The 12,749-nt window shown below is 38.1% G+C and overlaps 1 protein-coding gene across 1 annotated transcript; it reads right to left on the reverse strand.

The window, feature by feature from the left end:
- Positions 1-10,362: 10,362 nt before the first annotated feature.
- Positions 10,363-12,494, reverse strand: LOC148763982 (secoisolariciresinol dehydrogenase-like). The gene is made up of 2 exons (XM_088803387.1): positions 12,361-12,494; positions 10,363-11,408 (listed from the first exon to the last, which is right to left on the reverse strand). The coding sequence occupies exons 1-2, from the start codon at positions 12,396-12,398 to the stop codon at positions 10,631-10,633; spliced, it is 816 nt and encodes a 271-aa protein (XP_088659513.1). The 5' UTR covers positions 12,399-12,494; the 3' UTR covers positions 10,363-10,630.
- Between the last annotated feature and the right edge of the window lie 255 nt (positions 12,495-12,749).

Raw genomic sequence — 12,749 nt, forward strand, 5'->3', positions numbered from 1 at the left:
CCAATCCGATCTACTCCCCTGCACGCATGCCATGGTGGCAATAAGGTATGAGTAATCATGTTTTGTTATATTGTGCATGATGAATTGAATTTTTACATTGTTCACCAACTGTGATTTCATTATCTTGGCAGTAAGTGCAAACGTGCAGCTATTGAATTATGCTCGGACTATTACAAGACTTGATCTTGGGCAGAGGGATATGCAGTTCCCATTCGCCCGATTTGGCATCTTAGTGAGTGGGACATCCCCGATGACGTTCAACAAATTATCGTTTTGCCACCAAGTTGGCAAGGTCAAGCGGGAAGACCTAAGAGGAAAAGGAATCCATCAGTTGGGGAAGGCAGCGGACAACGTAGATGTTCACAATGCAAGAGCTATGGTCATAATAGAAAAAATTATCAGACTTTGTTTGCATCTCAATCGACAAAAAGGGAAACATCATTTGCTCAGTCGACGGCTCGACGACATCGACCCAAGGCATGTGCAATTTACAAACAACCCGAGCACACGCGAAATCGCTATCCAATGCGGACTACAAACTCTAATAACGTTATAGGTGTCGTACCTGAAGATAGTGGCCCTTCAAACGTCAGTTATTAGGGATTGTTTCGAAGTGGCCATTGATATTTGCATTGAATAATACTATTTCAACTTAAGTTTGACAAAGTTTGAATGAAAAGTAAGATACACAATATGTCCATATGGAAGAGAAAGACCTTATGCTAGTTATGGAGGTTTGAAAAAGTGTACCAAAGCATGAGAATTGAAGTTACTTTGAGAAAGTTATTGATGTTTCAAGGGATGGCTTCCATGCAATATGGAAAACGTTTATTGAGGAAGAAGGAAAGGAAGAAGAAGAAGAAGAAGTTGCTAGAAGTGAGGAGAAAGTGCTGAAAAAAAAATAGATATTAATCTTGTAATTGACTACAGTTTTCATTATTTACGAAAATGCCATTGCATAGTTGGATCATCAAATTCCAATTACAGTACTTAGCCCATTTGTCGAATCATCAAAGTCAGATTAACGAATACAAGAAGAAGATAAAAAAAAAAGAAAGAAAAAGAAGAATGGGAGATTTCAACCCATAATTTAAGATGATGAAAAAGTAGAGCTAGAAGAAGGAAGAGCAACTTTAGCAAAATGGAAAAGAAGCAGCAGACCCTCAACCCCAAAAACGATGCTTTGCTTCGAATTGTGAGTAATTTTTTTAAAATATGATGGGTAAAAATGTCCTTAAAGACATTGCAGAGTGTAATGTAATGTGATTGCATTGGTTTTGGACTGCAATCACATTACATCCATTGGCTGCAATGTGATTACATTGCAATTTTCCATTGCAGTGGTCTGTTACAAAACAAACACTGTAATATAATTTAATTAGGCACATTGCAGGGAATGTGACTTTACATCCCTTATACCAAACGCACCCTTAATGTCGACTATTGTAATCAGAAAACATAAAGGGCATAAGATAACTTCCAACTGTTTTTTTCATATTCCAGTCTTCCCAATATCTATTGATAGCTGCCTTTTCATCTTCCAACCGTTCCAAACTTAGTTTAACGATAAAAGGAAGTTGAACCACTAAAGCTGAACCATCCTACACTATCTTAAGCAATGGCCGCATCTTCGAGCAGACCCAATGTCCATGACAATGGCGACCAAAGTATGGGTGATGATGAATACTCTAGCCTACAATCAAGGAAGAAATGGAAACTAGATCTTTAACTGCCTGTCGCACCAATTGGTTTTTCAATTGAACCAAGTAATGATCCATGCTCTCCCTTACGGTTTAGAAACATCTCACATGGTGGTAGGTATTGGGTAATAGAGAATGCCATGATATTGTAAGGGAAAGTGGTAGATTAGGAAAGCTTAAAGGAAAACATATACCTTGAGGGTGACATATCTTCGTTTTTCGACATGGGTAAACTTGAGGGTCTAAATACCTTTTCATATTTTGATTATAGCTCGACTCTTGTTAGGGAATTTTACTCCAGCATTCACCGGAGTGAAAATGAATTTGAAAATCCTAGAGATTTTGACCTATTTGTTTTGAACGTGTTTTTGGGAGGAATAGAGTTTACAGTGACTCCCTTTGATATTAGGAAGCTTTTGAAAACGAATATATAGACATGGACAATACAGACCTCCACCATCATATGACGCGTCTCGTATGTGGGCCCAAGTGACAGGCAGAAGAGAACCATACACCACAGAGTCATATTCTGTTCGTCATTTGAATTCTGTACTAGATAGGTTGGTACATAATTTTTTGGCATCCACATTACAGGGAAGGATCAGTCATTTAAGACATGTTAGCGCTAAGGATTTGTGGATGATGGAAAAAATTAAAAGGCAGTTTGGCATGAATATTGCAAAATATATGATCATGAGAATAAGACAAGTTGCCATACGGGAAGAGACGACCCTTCCATACGAGAACATCATATCGGCTCTAGTTAAGAAAAAATGGATATGGAGCAATAAGTATCTAGCTGATTGGACCAGTCATAGGCCTTATAATCTCTCGTTTCCATGGCTTGTGAAAAGGGGATATGACTTTAGTCTTGATGAGCCATTAAACTCTGTCGAAGGTAACCCAGTTCATCCTGCCTATGATACTCCATTCAAACAACTGTCTAGAGTTCTTGTTTCCAATGATGTGATGTATAATATGCTTATGAGGATTGATGAGAAACTCAGTAATCAAATTGCTAGAATACAGGCATTAGAATTGAGGATACAGAATGTTGAGAATCTTCTAATACAAAGAATAGATACAGTTGTTCGGGCAGTAAAAGTGAGGTAGAATTGACTGTCCTCAAATGAGTTTCTCCGACATTAACCTCAGAGAAAAAAGAAGTCAGTTGTCATTGGTTCTGGCTGAGTCAACCATACTAGATGAACATTCATATTTGAGAGTTGTGGGTTAACTGGATTATGGATACTGTAGTTTGTATTACATAATTCACTTATGGTATTTTGTTTTCTTTAACTCGATATTTTGTTATGATGGTGCTTGGGGTTGAGTTATGATTTGATATTGTTCGTGGTAATTGGCTTACCCTTATTCGAAGAACATGACATAAAATAGGTGAGTCACGCAATGCAAGATCAACTAGTCACGCAATGCAAGATCAACTAGTCATGCGATCCCATATCATCGAGTCACGCAATTCAATAAGAATTCGTAACACCACTCCATATATACTACTCACGCGGCTTCATATCAACTAGTAATGTAATTCCATAATATCCAATCACGCGACTCTATTTTTCTACTCACGTGATTTTATAATAAATACTCACACCATTCCATAATAACTAGTAACACCACTCAATATATATTACTCATGCGAGTCAATATCAACTAGTCACGCGATTCTACAAAAAAGTCATGTCACGCGCTTCCATATTAACTAGTAACGTCATTCCATATTTACTACTAACGGGAGTCAATATCAAATACTCACGCGATTCTAAATCTTAACAGTTCACGCGAACCATATTTACTACTCACACGATTCCAAATGGATTAGTGACGCGATTCCATATTAACAACTAACGTGATTCAAAATTTAGTACTCCCGTGACTCCATAACAAATACTCCTGTGAATCAATATCAACTGGTGACGCGATTCCATCCATACCATTCACGCCATTCAATAGCAACTTCTTACAACCCTATGTCACGTAATGCAATTCAACATGTCATATAGGCTATAAAGTAAAGAAGCAAAGGGGGGTTAGCATATGCAAACGAATGATGTTTGGCCTAGCTTTTGCTTTTAAGAGGTAGATAAGATGAAAGGGATGGTCGAACTAGTACTTAATAACCAATTCAGCCCCCCTTCATTGCATTGATATGGGTGTAGAAAACGAAAAGTCAGCATTCATGCCTATAAATAAAAGGAACCATTAACCATTTGAATCAAATTCAATCATCTTAATCAATATCAGATAATTGGAAAAATGACCTCTAGAGATTCAAGAGTCGAGAAGGGGAAAGAGGCAGCCTCTGAAGATGATGAGGTGCCTTTGAGTTTGAGGGACTAGTTGCACATATTCTAGCAAAAAAGCAAATCTAAAACACAAAATGTCTCTCTAAAAGTGGATGGAACTTGTATGAAAGAGTAAACTGAACTGTCTGGTTGAGAAATGAAAAGTAAGATACACAAGATATCCATATGGAAGAGAAAACCTTCAAGTCCAATGGTCGGGTCGTTGGAACTAGTTGGCAAACAATAGAGGTCGAAAACAACTGAACATGGGACTTGAGGGTTTTCTCTTCCATATGGACATCTTGTGTATCTTACTTTTCATTCCCAACCAGACAGTTTAGTTTGCTTTTTCATACAAGTTCCATCCACTTTCAAAGCAACTATTGATATATTCATAAGCTATCGATACTCATGCAGGTCCAGAACAACTGAACGTTTATTGAAACAGAAGGATGGGAAGAAGACGAAGAAGAAGCTGTCGGAAGTGAGGAGAAAGTGCTGGGAAAAATTTGATATTTATCTTATAGTTGACTACAGGTCCCTTTATGTACAAAAATGCCATTGCGTAGTTGGATCATAAAATTCCAATTAGAGTACTTAGCCCATTTGTTGGATCATCAAATTCATTGTACTCTTTCATAATTTGTTTTTCTTTGTAAACCATTAAATAAAGCACAAAATATTTAATAATATTTACGTGATTGATTTTGGCATCCTGCTTCATATTTTTGCCTAGAAAATGGTGTATAATAATAGTAATAGTTATTCTTAATATTGATCGTTGTAATCAAAAAACATAAAGGGTATAAGACAGCTTCCAATCGTTTCTTTCATATTGTAGTTTTCCCGTTGAGTTATGGTTTGATATTGTCGATGATAATTGGCTTACCCTTATTTGAAGAACATGACACAAAATAGGTGAGTCACGCGATGCAAGCGCAACTAGTCACGCAATCCCATATCATCTAGTCACGCGATTCAATAAGAATTCGTAACGTCACTCCATATATACTACTCACGCGAATCGATATCAACTAGTAACGCAATTCCATAATAGCCAGTCATGCAAATCAATTTTTCTACTCACGCGATTTTATAATAAATATTCACGCCATTCCATAATAACTAGTAACACAACCCACATATATTACTCACGTAAGTCAATATAAACTAGTGACGCGATTCCACAAAAAAGTCATGTCACGCGCTTTCATATTAACTAGTAACGACACTCCATATTTATTACTAACCAAAGTAAATATCAAACACTCACGCGATTTTAAATCTTAACAGTTCACGTGATCCATATTTACTACTCACACGATTCCAAGTAGATTAGTGACGTGATTCCATACTAACAACTGACGTGATTCAAAATTTAGTACTCGCGTGACTCCATAACAAATACTCTCACGAATCAATATCAACTGGTGACGCGATTCCATCCACACCATTCACGCAATTCAATAGCAACTGCTTACAACCCTATGTCACGCAATGCAATTCAACATGTCATATAGGCTATAAAGTAAATAAGCAAAAGGGGGCTGGCATATGCAAACGAATGAACGCTGTCATGTAAATTGTGTAAAATACTAACAGACTTTATGATATGAATAAGAAAAAAATAATGTTGTTCTTATTGGACCCGTATGCGTATCACATGAATGAATACAAAGAATAATATGTAAATGATACAACAAAGAATAATATGAAAATGATATAGAATAATGTTAATGTTAATTACAAAATGAAAAAGAATAAACAAATTCAAAAATTTAACAACTTGAGCTATTGGCAAAAATCTCAAGGGCAAACTTTGTTCGAATGCCCTCTATGGCGTTTGCCTTCAGTGTCTGATCCTCCGAGCCGATCAACCACTGTAACGAGGCTATAACCCAATCCCCATAACTGTGTGAATTTTGCTGTATCGGGGTCTTCTCATTTAACCTGTATTTCATCCGCGTCAAACCTCATTTTTGACGACCTGAGCTGACAAAGTACCCTGCCCGGTGGCATATAATGGGAAACAATGATGTTAGTGGACTCATCTGCTTATCACGCAAGCCAAAATTCAGTGCTTCTTTTTGACCGTACGATGAGTCCACTAACATCATAGTCCATTTCAGAAAGTTAACGTGCACTACCACCTAGTGGCCGTTGAAAAAGCACGGTACGAGAATTGCGTCAACCTCATGATATGGCAAACCCCACGAAGGTCTCCCACCCCTTGCATACTCAAGCAGATCGTCTGGCATAACCACCTCACTCGGCTTGAATGTCTTCTCGGTGGGGGAAGGCTGCATTTTTTCACTTAGTTGGAGCAAAATAAGTTGTCAATTACGCTATGCATAATAGTTAGATGCAATTAAGTAACCCTAAATCTCATACATTTGAATAATTATAACTCAGTTAAATATAATATACTTACATAGAATGTGGTGTCAACGATCAATATTCTTTGCTTGTAGTGTTGTGGATGGTGCTCGCACACCCACTTACACAACACACTAATGCATGCATCAATTTGTTGGGTGTCCATCAACTCTGTCGGCATCTCTAATCGTCGAAAAAAATCAGGGCCCTCTTACCCTTCGATGCCCAGAATGTTAACCCTGCAAATTTAAAATAGAGTTATATTAAAATTATAGTATTGCAGACTGTTTAATAAATATCCTAGAATCGTTAACCCTAATATAGTCTACTGTTTTCATTTTACCTGGCTTGGTCATTTTTCAGGAATGACTCATATCTGTCTTTCAAATTGTCATTCGCTTTGCGCTGGACTAATAGCGGGTTAACGTACTGGCTTCGAAGGCATTTGCTAGCCAAGATCACATGTGCATCTTCGAGCTCAGGTCGAGGTGGAGCCTCAGCAGAAGGTTCGATCTCACCATAAGGGGGGGCCTCTGCTAGAGTTGGGACAGGAGCAGGACGTGGGGAAGTTGTAGTTCCACTACTCGCAAGATGAGGTACCTCTTCGACCTCATACGGAGAAGGTGGAGCCTAGGGAGAAGGTATGGGCTTAAAATGCTGGGCTGCCTCTACCGGAGATGGAATACCCGCAGGATGATGTTCAATCGGGTTACCAGGAGGTGACCTTCGTCCCTAAACGATTAAAAAAAACAAACACATTAGAACAGTGTATACATTGTACATGTTATAACTCACGCGATGAATAACATAAAACCTCATACCTCAAAATGGTCGATCAGTCGACAGACAATCCGATCCTCCAGCCCTTGCAGTGAGTGCTAGATATGCTCATGCAGTGACTACGTCTACATTTGCATCGCCCGCTAGATCTCCAACTACATTGACTGCATCTGCATCGCCCACTGGATCTCCAACTGTATTGACTACATCTGCATTTGCATATTCGTCTGTAATGACTAAAGGTCTTTCTTCCACTGTGTCTGTATCTTTTGCAGCTTTCGCTTAATGTTCGTAGTCATTTACGAGCGTAACGCCCGGTTATGCGACTCAACATGGGGGACAGCACCTGAAGCAAGAGGAGGGGTAGCAGCAGAAGCAGGAGGAGCAGCAGCAAGAGAAGCACCATGAATAGTTACAGGAAGAAAATGAGGTGCCTCAGCAGCACCGAAATCGGAATGGACCTCTTCATTCGTGATGCGTCTCCGCTTAACGGCTCCTCGTACTAGACTTTTCTCATTTGCGGTCCATTATTTTCCTCCTTTGTTGGGGACCTAATTCTGGGCAACCCTCCAACTTCCATAATAAAATGTATTGCTGCCCTTCGGAGATATTGACCTCAATGTCTACCCAGTTTGCGATCAACATCTCTTTTGCCGTTGGCTCTAACGTCTTCATTGCCCACAACTACACCAAAACATACATTGCCAGTAGGTATAACCCTCGCTACCTTATGACAATAAAAATAAAATTTAATCAAATAAAAAAAATATGGTTTCTTTACTCACCTTGCCCTCTCTCTCAAAACTTGTAATATTGACGTGGAACCTTGTAGGCCTCTTGTCACAATGTCATTTAAGCATTCTTGGCCAAACCTATCTGGACTACCGCTGCCTTCCGAACAAACTTCTAATTACAGGTATTGCTTCCAACGCCCAAAACTGCACATCAATTGTGTAACATTTTTAGTCACCTCATAAATTCTTATGCGAAAACAATAATGACAATGATAAACATTAGGCTATGGCAGACTACTTGAAAAGCCCATATCAATCCGTATAGGTGGTAGCGCTTCTTATCTACTTTGCTTACAGTAGGAGGTTCGAAACCCCTCAGCAAGTAATCCACGGTCAGACTCCAAACGTATGTGCCCCATGGGAATGCATTCCACTCGTCGATGTTCTCAACTAGAGACAACAACCATGGAACGATATATCGTCTGTAGTCTTGACCGAATAAAACGTTAGTCTCGATCAAGACGAGGGCCATCTTGCTCGCGTCTCCCTTTTGCTGAAACTGCCCTCCCTTGAACGTGTCTAAAACTTATTGGATCTTCACCTCATTCCCAAGTCTCCAATATCGTAGGTAAATTCCTCCAAAGAGGGCCTCGTAGGGATTGACAATGAAGGCCGATAGAGGACCAAACTTTAGTCTTGTCACCAGACAGAACTCCCTCTTTGAAAAGCAGGCCTTCATTTTCCCTATTGCGAACCATAACTCTGCCTCTGTGGCGTCAGGTTCGTTGATTCTGTGCAGCATTAGATTGTACACGAGACTGGCACAAAATGAACTCTTGTTTGCTTCGACGTCCATCATGTGCCCGAAGCATGTTCTCTTAAAGCTTTCCAGCTCATTCACTTGACACAGCATCTGACGTATCACGTGCAGATGCGACCACTTACAGTGGATGTTAATGCCTACATTGAACCCCCACCGGTGCCTCGGCACAAGAGCAAGTACTCCGCGTTTTCCTACTCTGTTCCTGTGCTGGCCATCTGCAACATAAAACAGATAACATTCCCATTTTAATCATGTCAATACCATCATTGTAGATTAACAAAAAAACTACAGGAATTTCTTAGAAATAGCCCTCCTCATAAGCTCACTCAAAAAATAACCCTAACAATATTTTTAACTGTTTTTAGACAACCCTGAAACAGAATAATTAATCCAAGTGTGGAGCATGGATTATTAAGTAAATCAACATATACACATTAAAACATTACAGTTGACCCAAAATAATACAGAATGAACCCATGCAGATAAATTTCATGCAGTTATGACACTCGTGCAATTTCCTACAACAATAGTCACGCAATGCCTAATCAATTAGTCACACAATTACTAACAATAAATCACACAATGATTTATAAACAAGTCACGCAATTCTAAGAACAACTAATCGAATCACGCACACACAAACTGATGCTATGCCTGAACAATATTCGCGCAATAACATTGAAACCAGTCACGCAATGACTTAAAAACCAGTCACGCAAAGTTAAACCTTTTTGCAATCACGCAAACCCTACGTGACCCCATGCCAAAATCCACTGACACAAAAGGTGCCAACCACATAAGCACGCCCCCACTCATGCAATATCTAACAAAGGGTCATAACAAAGGGTCACCTTTCTACCCCAACAACACCAACAATACCACCTTCATGTTTATATTCAAAAATTTCAAACAACAACAATATCAATATGAACAAGTAATATGTATAGGTTTATGCTCAAAAACCTTAACCCTAAACATGAACAATAACCGTCCTGTCAAAAACCTCCACATGGTTCAAAATGAAATAAAAAATTCATAAAAAAATTTTATACCTTTCTCAGAGTTATGTCAACTTCTTCACACTGCTCAATATGTGAACTACCTTTATCAGAATAATAACCACTCCAAAAGGCTCCTACCACTGCCAAAATGCTCAGAAGTTGAACTGTCAAGGAATGCTTTTGACAGACTTGCTTCTGCGGATATGTAAGGTCTCTCGATGAAAACCGAAGAGTTGTGGTCCATATAAAGGACATACTTGACCCGTTAATAGGTTTTTGGTTTAGGCGCGGAGCCTAGCGAATGGGTCAGTTTCATTAAGGACAATTTTGTCTAATTTTTTTTTCTCTTGGCTAAAAACAGATAAAATTATACGGAGGACAATTTTCAAAAACACCTTATGCCTGAGGCCCATTTAAGAAAAGTTTTTTTTTTCTTATCATTTTCCATTAATCTGCCTCCTTCTATGAGTTTGAGAGGATTTACACGTACAATATGAGAAAACAATTTTGATACATTGTAGTCGCATAAAATATCAATTTCTGTGAATTTTCAGGGCAAACATACCTTGCTTCAATAAAATTGTTGTTTGGTATAAAAAAACAGCAAAAAGTATATAATCAATAGAAAAAAAGGCAAAAATTAAACAAAAAAAACTCTTGAAATTTTTATTTCTCAGTCCTTTGATGGTAACAGTATCCAGGGACGACGCCATTATAAACAATATTTTCTACTTATTGATGGTAACAATACTATATCTACTAAAGTAACACTGCTGTTTATCAGGAAAAGATAAACTCTACTTTTTCAAAGCAACATCTGGGGCAAGGAAGTAGAGTGCCTAAGTTAAACAAGAAAAACTTCGACCCTGGGAGCTAGCTGGCAATGAAGCATCAAAGATGACGAGAAAATCTACTGAGATGACGCAAACAAGCCAAAAGCTGGATTGATAGTGGTAAAACCTCCGTCCACTGCAAGATTGTGCCCACTCACATACTTGGACTCGTCAGAACCCAGGTACAGTGCAGCCTCAGCCACATCTACTTGTTGAAGAACGACCCCTTTCAGGTTAGAATAAACACGAGGGCGTTCATCTCCATCCAGCTTGAAGAAATTCATAGCCGTCCGTGTTGCAATGAAGTAGGAAGATAAGCAGTTCACTCGAATCCCAAACCTCCCGAGCTCTGCTGCCACGTTCTTGGTGAGTCCTAAAATGGCATGCTTTGAACTTGTGTATGCATGAGAAGCAACCCCACCGACACTAGATGAAACGCTACCCAGTGAAATTATGCTGCCTTTTCTTGCAGGAATCATTACTCGAGCCGCATGCTTAGTTCCCAAGAAAACGCCTGTCAAGTTAACGCTAATGACACGCTCAAAATCAGCCACATTATTCTCTACGATGCTTGGTTTGGCGTCGTCAATGACGGCAGCATTGTTTACCATTATATCAAGCTTTCCATGTAAGGAAATTACGGTGTTAACTGCAATTTCGACATCAGATTCTTTGACTATGTCGCAATGCACGAAGGATGCAACTGCAAGACCAATATCTTTGCATACGGATTGGCCTAATTCATCTTGAATGTCAGCAATGATAACTTTAGCTCCGTGCTCGCAAAAGAGTCTTGCAATGCACTCACCAATGCCGCTAGCACCTCCTGTGATCAATGCCACCTTGCCTTCTAGCCTAAGAACAATTCTCAATAAAAAAAAAAACCATGTAATTATCAATAAAACTAGCATTATTAATTAAAATTTTTAAAAAAACTAACACTATTAATAGAAATAAGTTACAATTTTATGTGTTAAGGAAATACTTAAATATTGAATTAATAGTTAAAACCTGTAAGTTCAACTCAAAAACATTGGATTGAGAGTGAGATGTTCTATGTGTGGTGTTGAATCTGACTACTGCATGACCTCCCAGGCTTTCCTATGGATTTATTTTATTTCTCACTTGAAAAGCTGTGCATGATTTGGTGTCAAGCATGCTATGCTTCTGGTGACTCTTCGGTTGTTTCTGTGTCGCATGTTTGTTCTGTTCCTGTGACTCACGGGTTGATGCTGTGTTGCATACTTGTGGTGGTGACGTTGCTTTATACTTCCTGATGATATTGTGCTATTCTGTGTAAATATTTTCCGGTGTAAGACGCTGTTTTCCATTAGGCGCATTTGTACGGACAGAACCTCGTTGGGTTACTGTCTGTTTGGTCTCTTAGGCCACACCCTTGGCTTTTGCCAAAGTATCGTATTAATTTTGTGATAATAAAATATCAGATTTGATTAAAAAAATAATATAAAATATATTTTAGCCTTGGAAAGAAAAATAAGGGTTCAGATCCGATTTATTATTTTTTGTTATTAATGTCTAATATATTCTTTATTGATGACATTAGTGTTTTTGATAAATAATTAGAAATTTATGAACTATTTGAACAAGTTAATGATTACTATAAGTTTACTGAATAATATTATTAATAAAAAAAAGAAATAGATAAACTGAATATGACGGTTGATACAATAACAAAGATACCTCCTTTTTAACTAAAACTTAATATAGATATGTAAAAAATAACAATAAATGTGGGAACACAAATTGATTGATCAGTAATATATATGAGCTAATGAAATATATATACCTTCTTGCAGCAGGTGGAAGTAGGGAAGCACATGCCATTTTGACCTTCTGGCTGGAGATTTGTTAATCTCTTTAGATTTCTAGGCAAATTATATTGTATGTCCTCCCTCTCCAGAGAGAAGCCCAACATCCTTTTATATAGAGATAGTTAACCGTGTAACAGATAAAAAGTTGATGGAATGCATCCAACATAGAGTTTCTTAATTAATTACCAACGCTAATCCTAAATCAAAATTTTATATTAATTACTTGCAGCATACCAACATTAATAATATTACGGTTAAAACAAACAAACGAAACAAACGTGAATAGTGTTTGATAATAAAAAACTATAAACAAGCTTTAATTATTAAGAAAAGACATTTAACTAATTAATTATTAAGTCATGTT

Source organism: Theobroma cacao, chromosome 2 (assembly GCF_053813885.1).
Source record: "Theobroma cacao isolate CCN51 chromosome 2, ASM5381388v1, whole genome shotgun sequence".
Lineage (NCBI taxonomy): Eukaryota > Viridiplantae > Streptophyta > Magnoliopsida > Malvales > Malvaceae > Theobroma > Theobroma cacao.

What these genes read in the sequence shown, in the direction of transcription:
- LOC148763982 (XM_088803387.1), bottom strand. Translation starts at nt 12,398, where the DNA reads ATGGCATGTGCTTCCCTACTTCCACCTGCTGCAAGAAG. An exon ending in CTTCCACCTGCTGCAAGAAG is followed by an intron (nt 11,409 to 12,360) that starts GTATATATATTT and finishes AATTGTTCTTAG; the next exon opens with GCTAGAAGGCAAGGTGGCAT.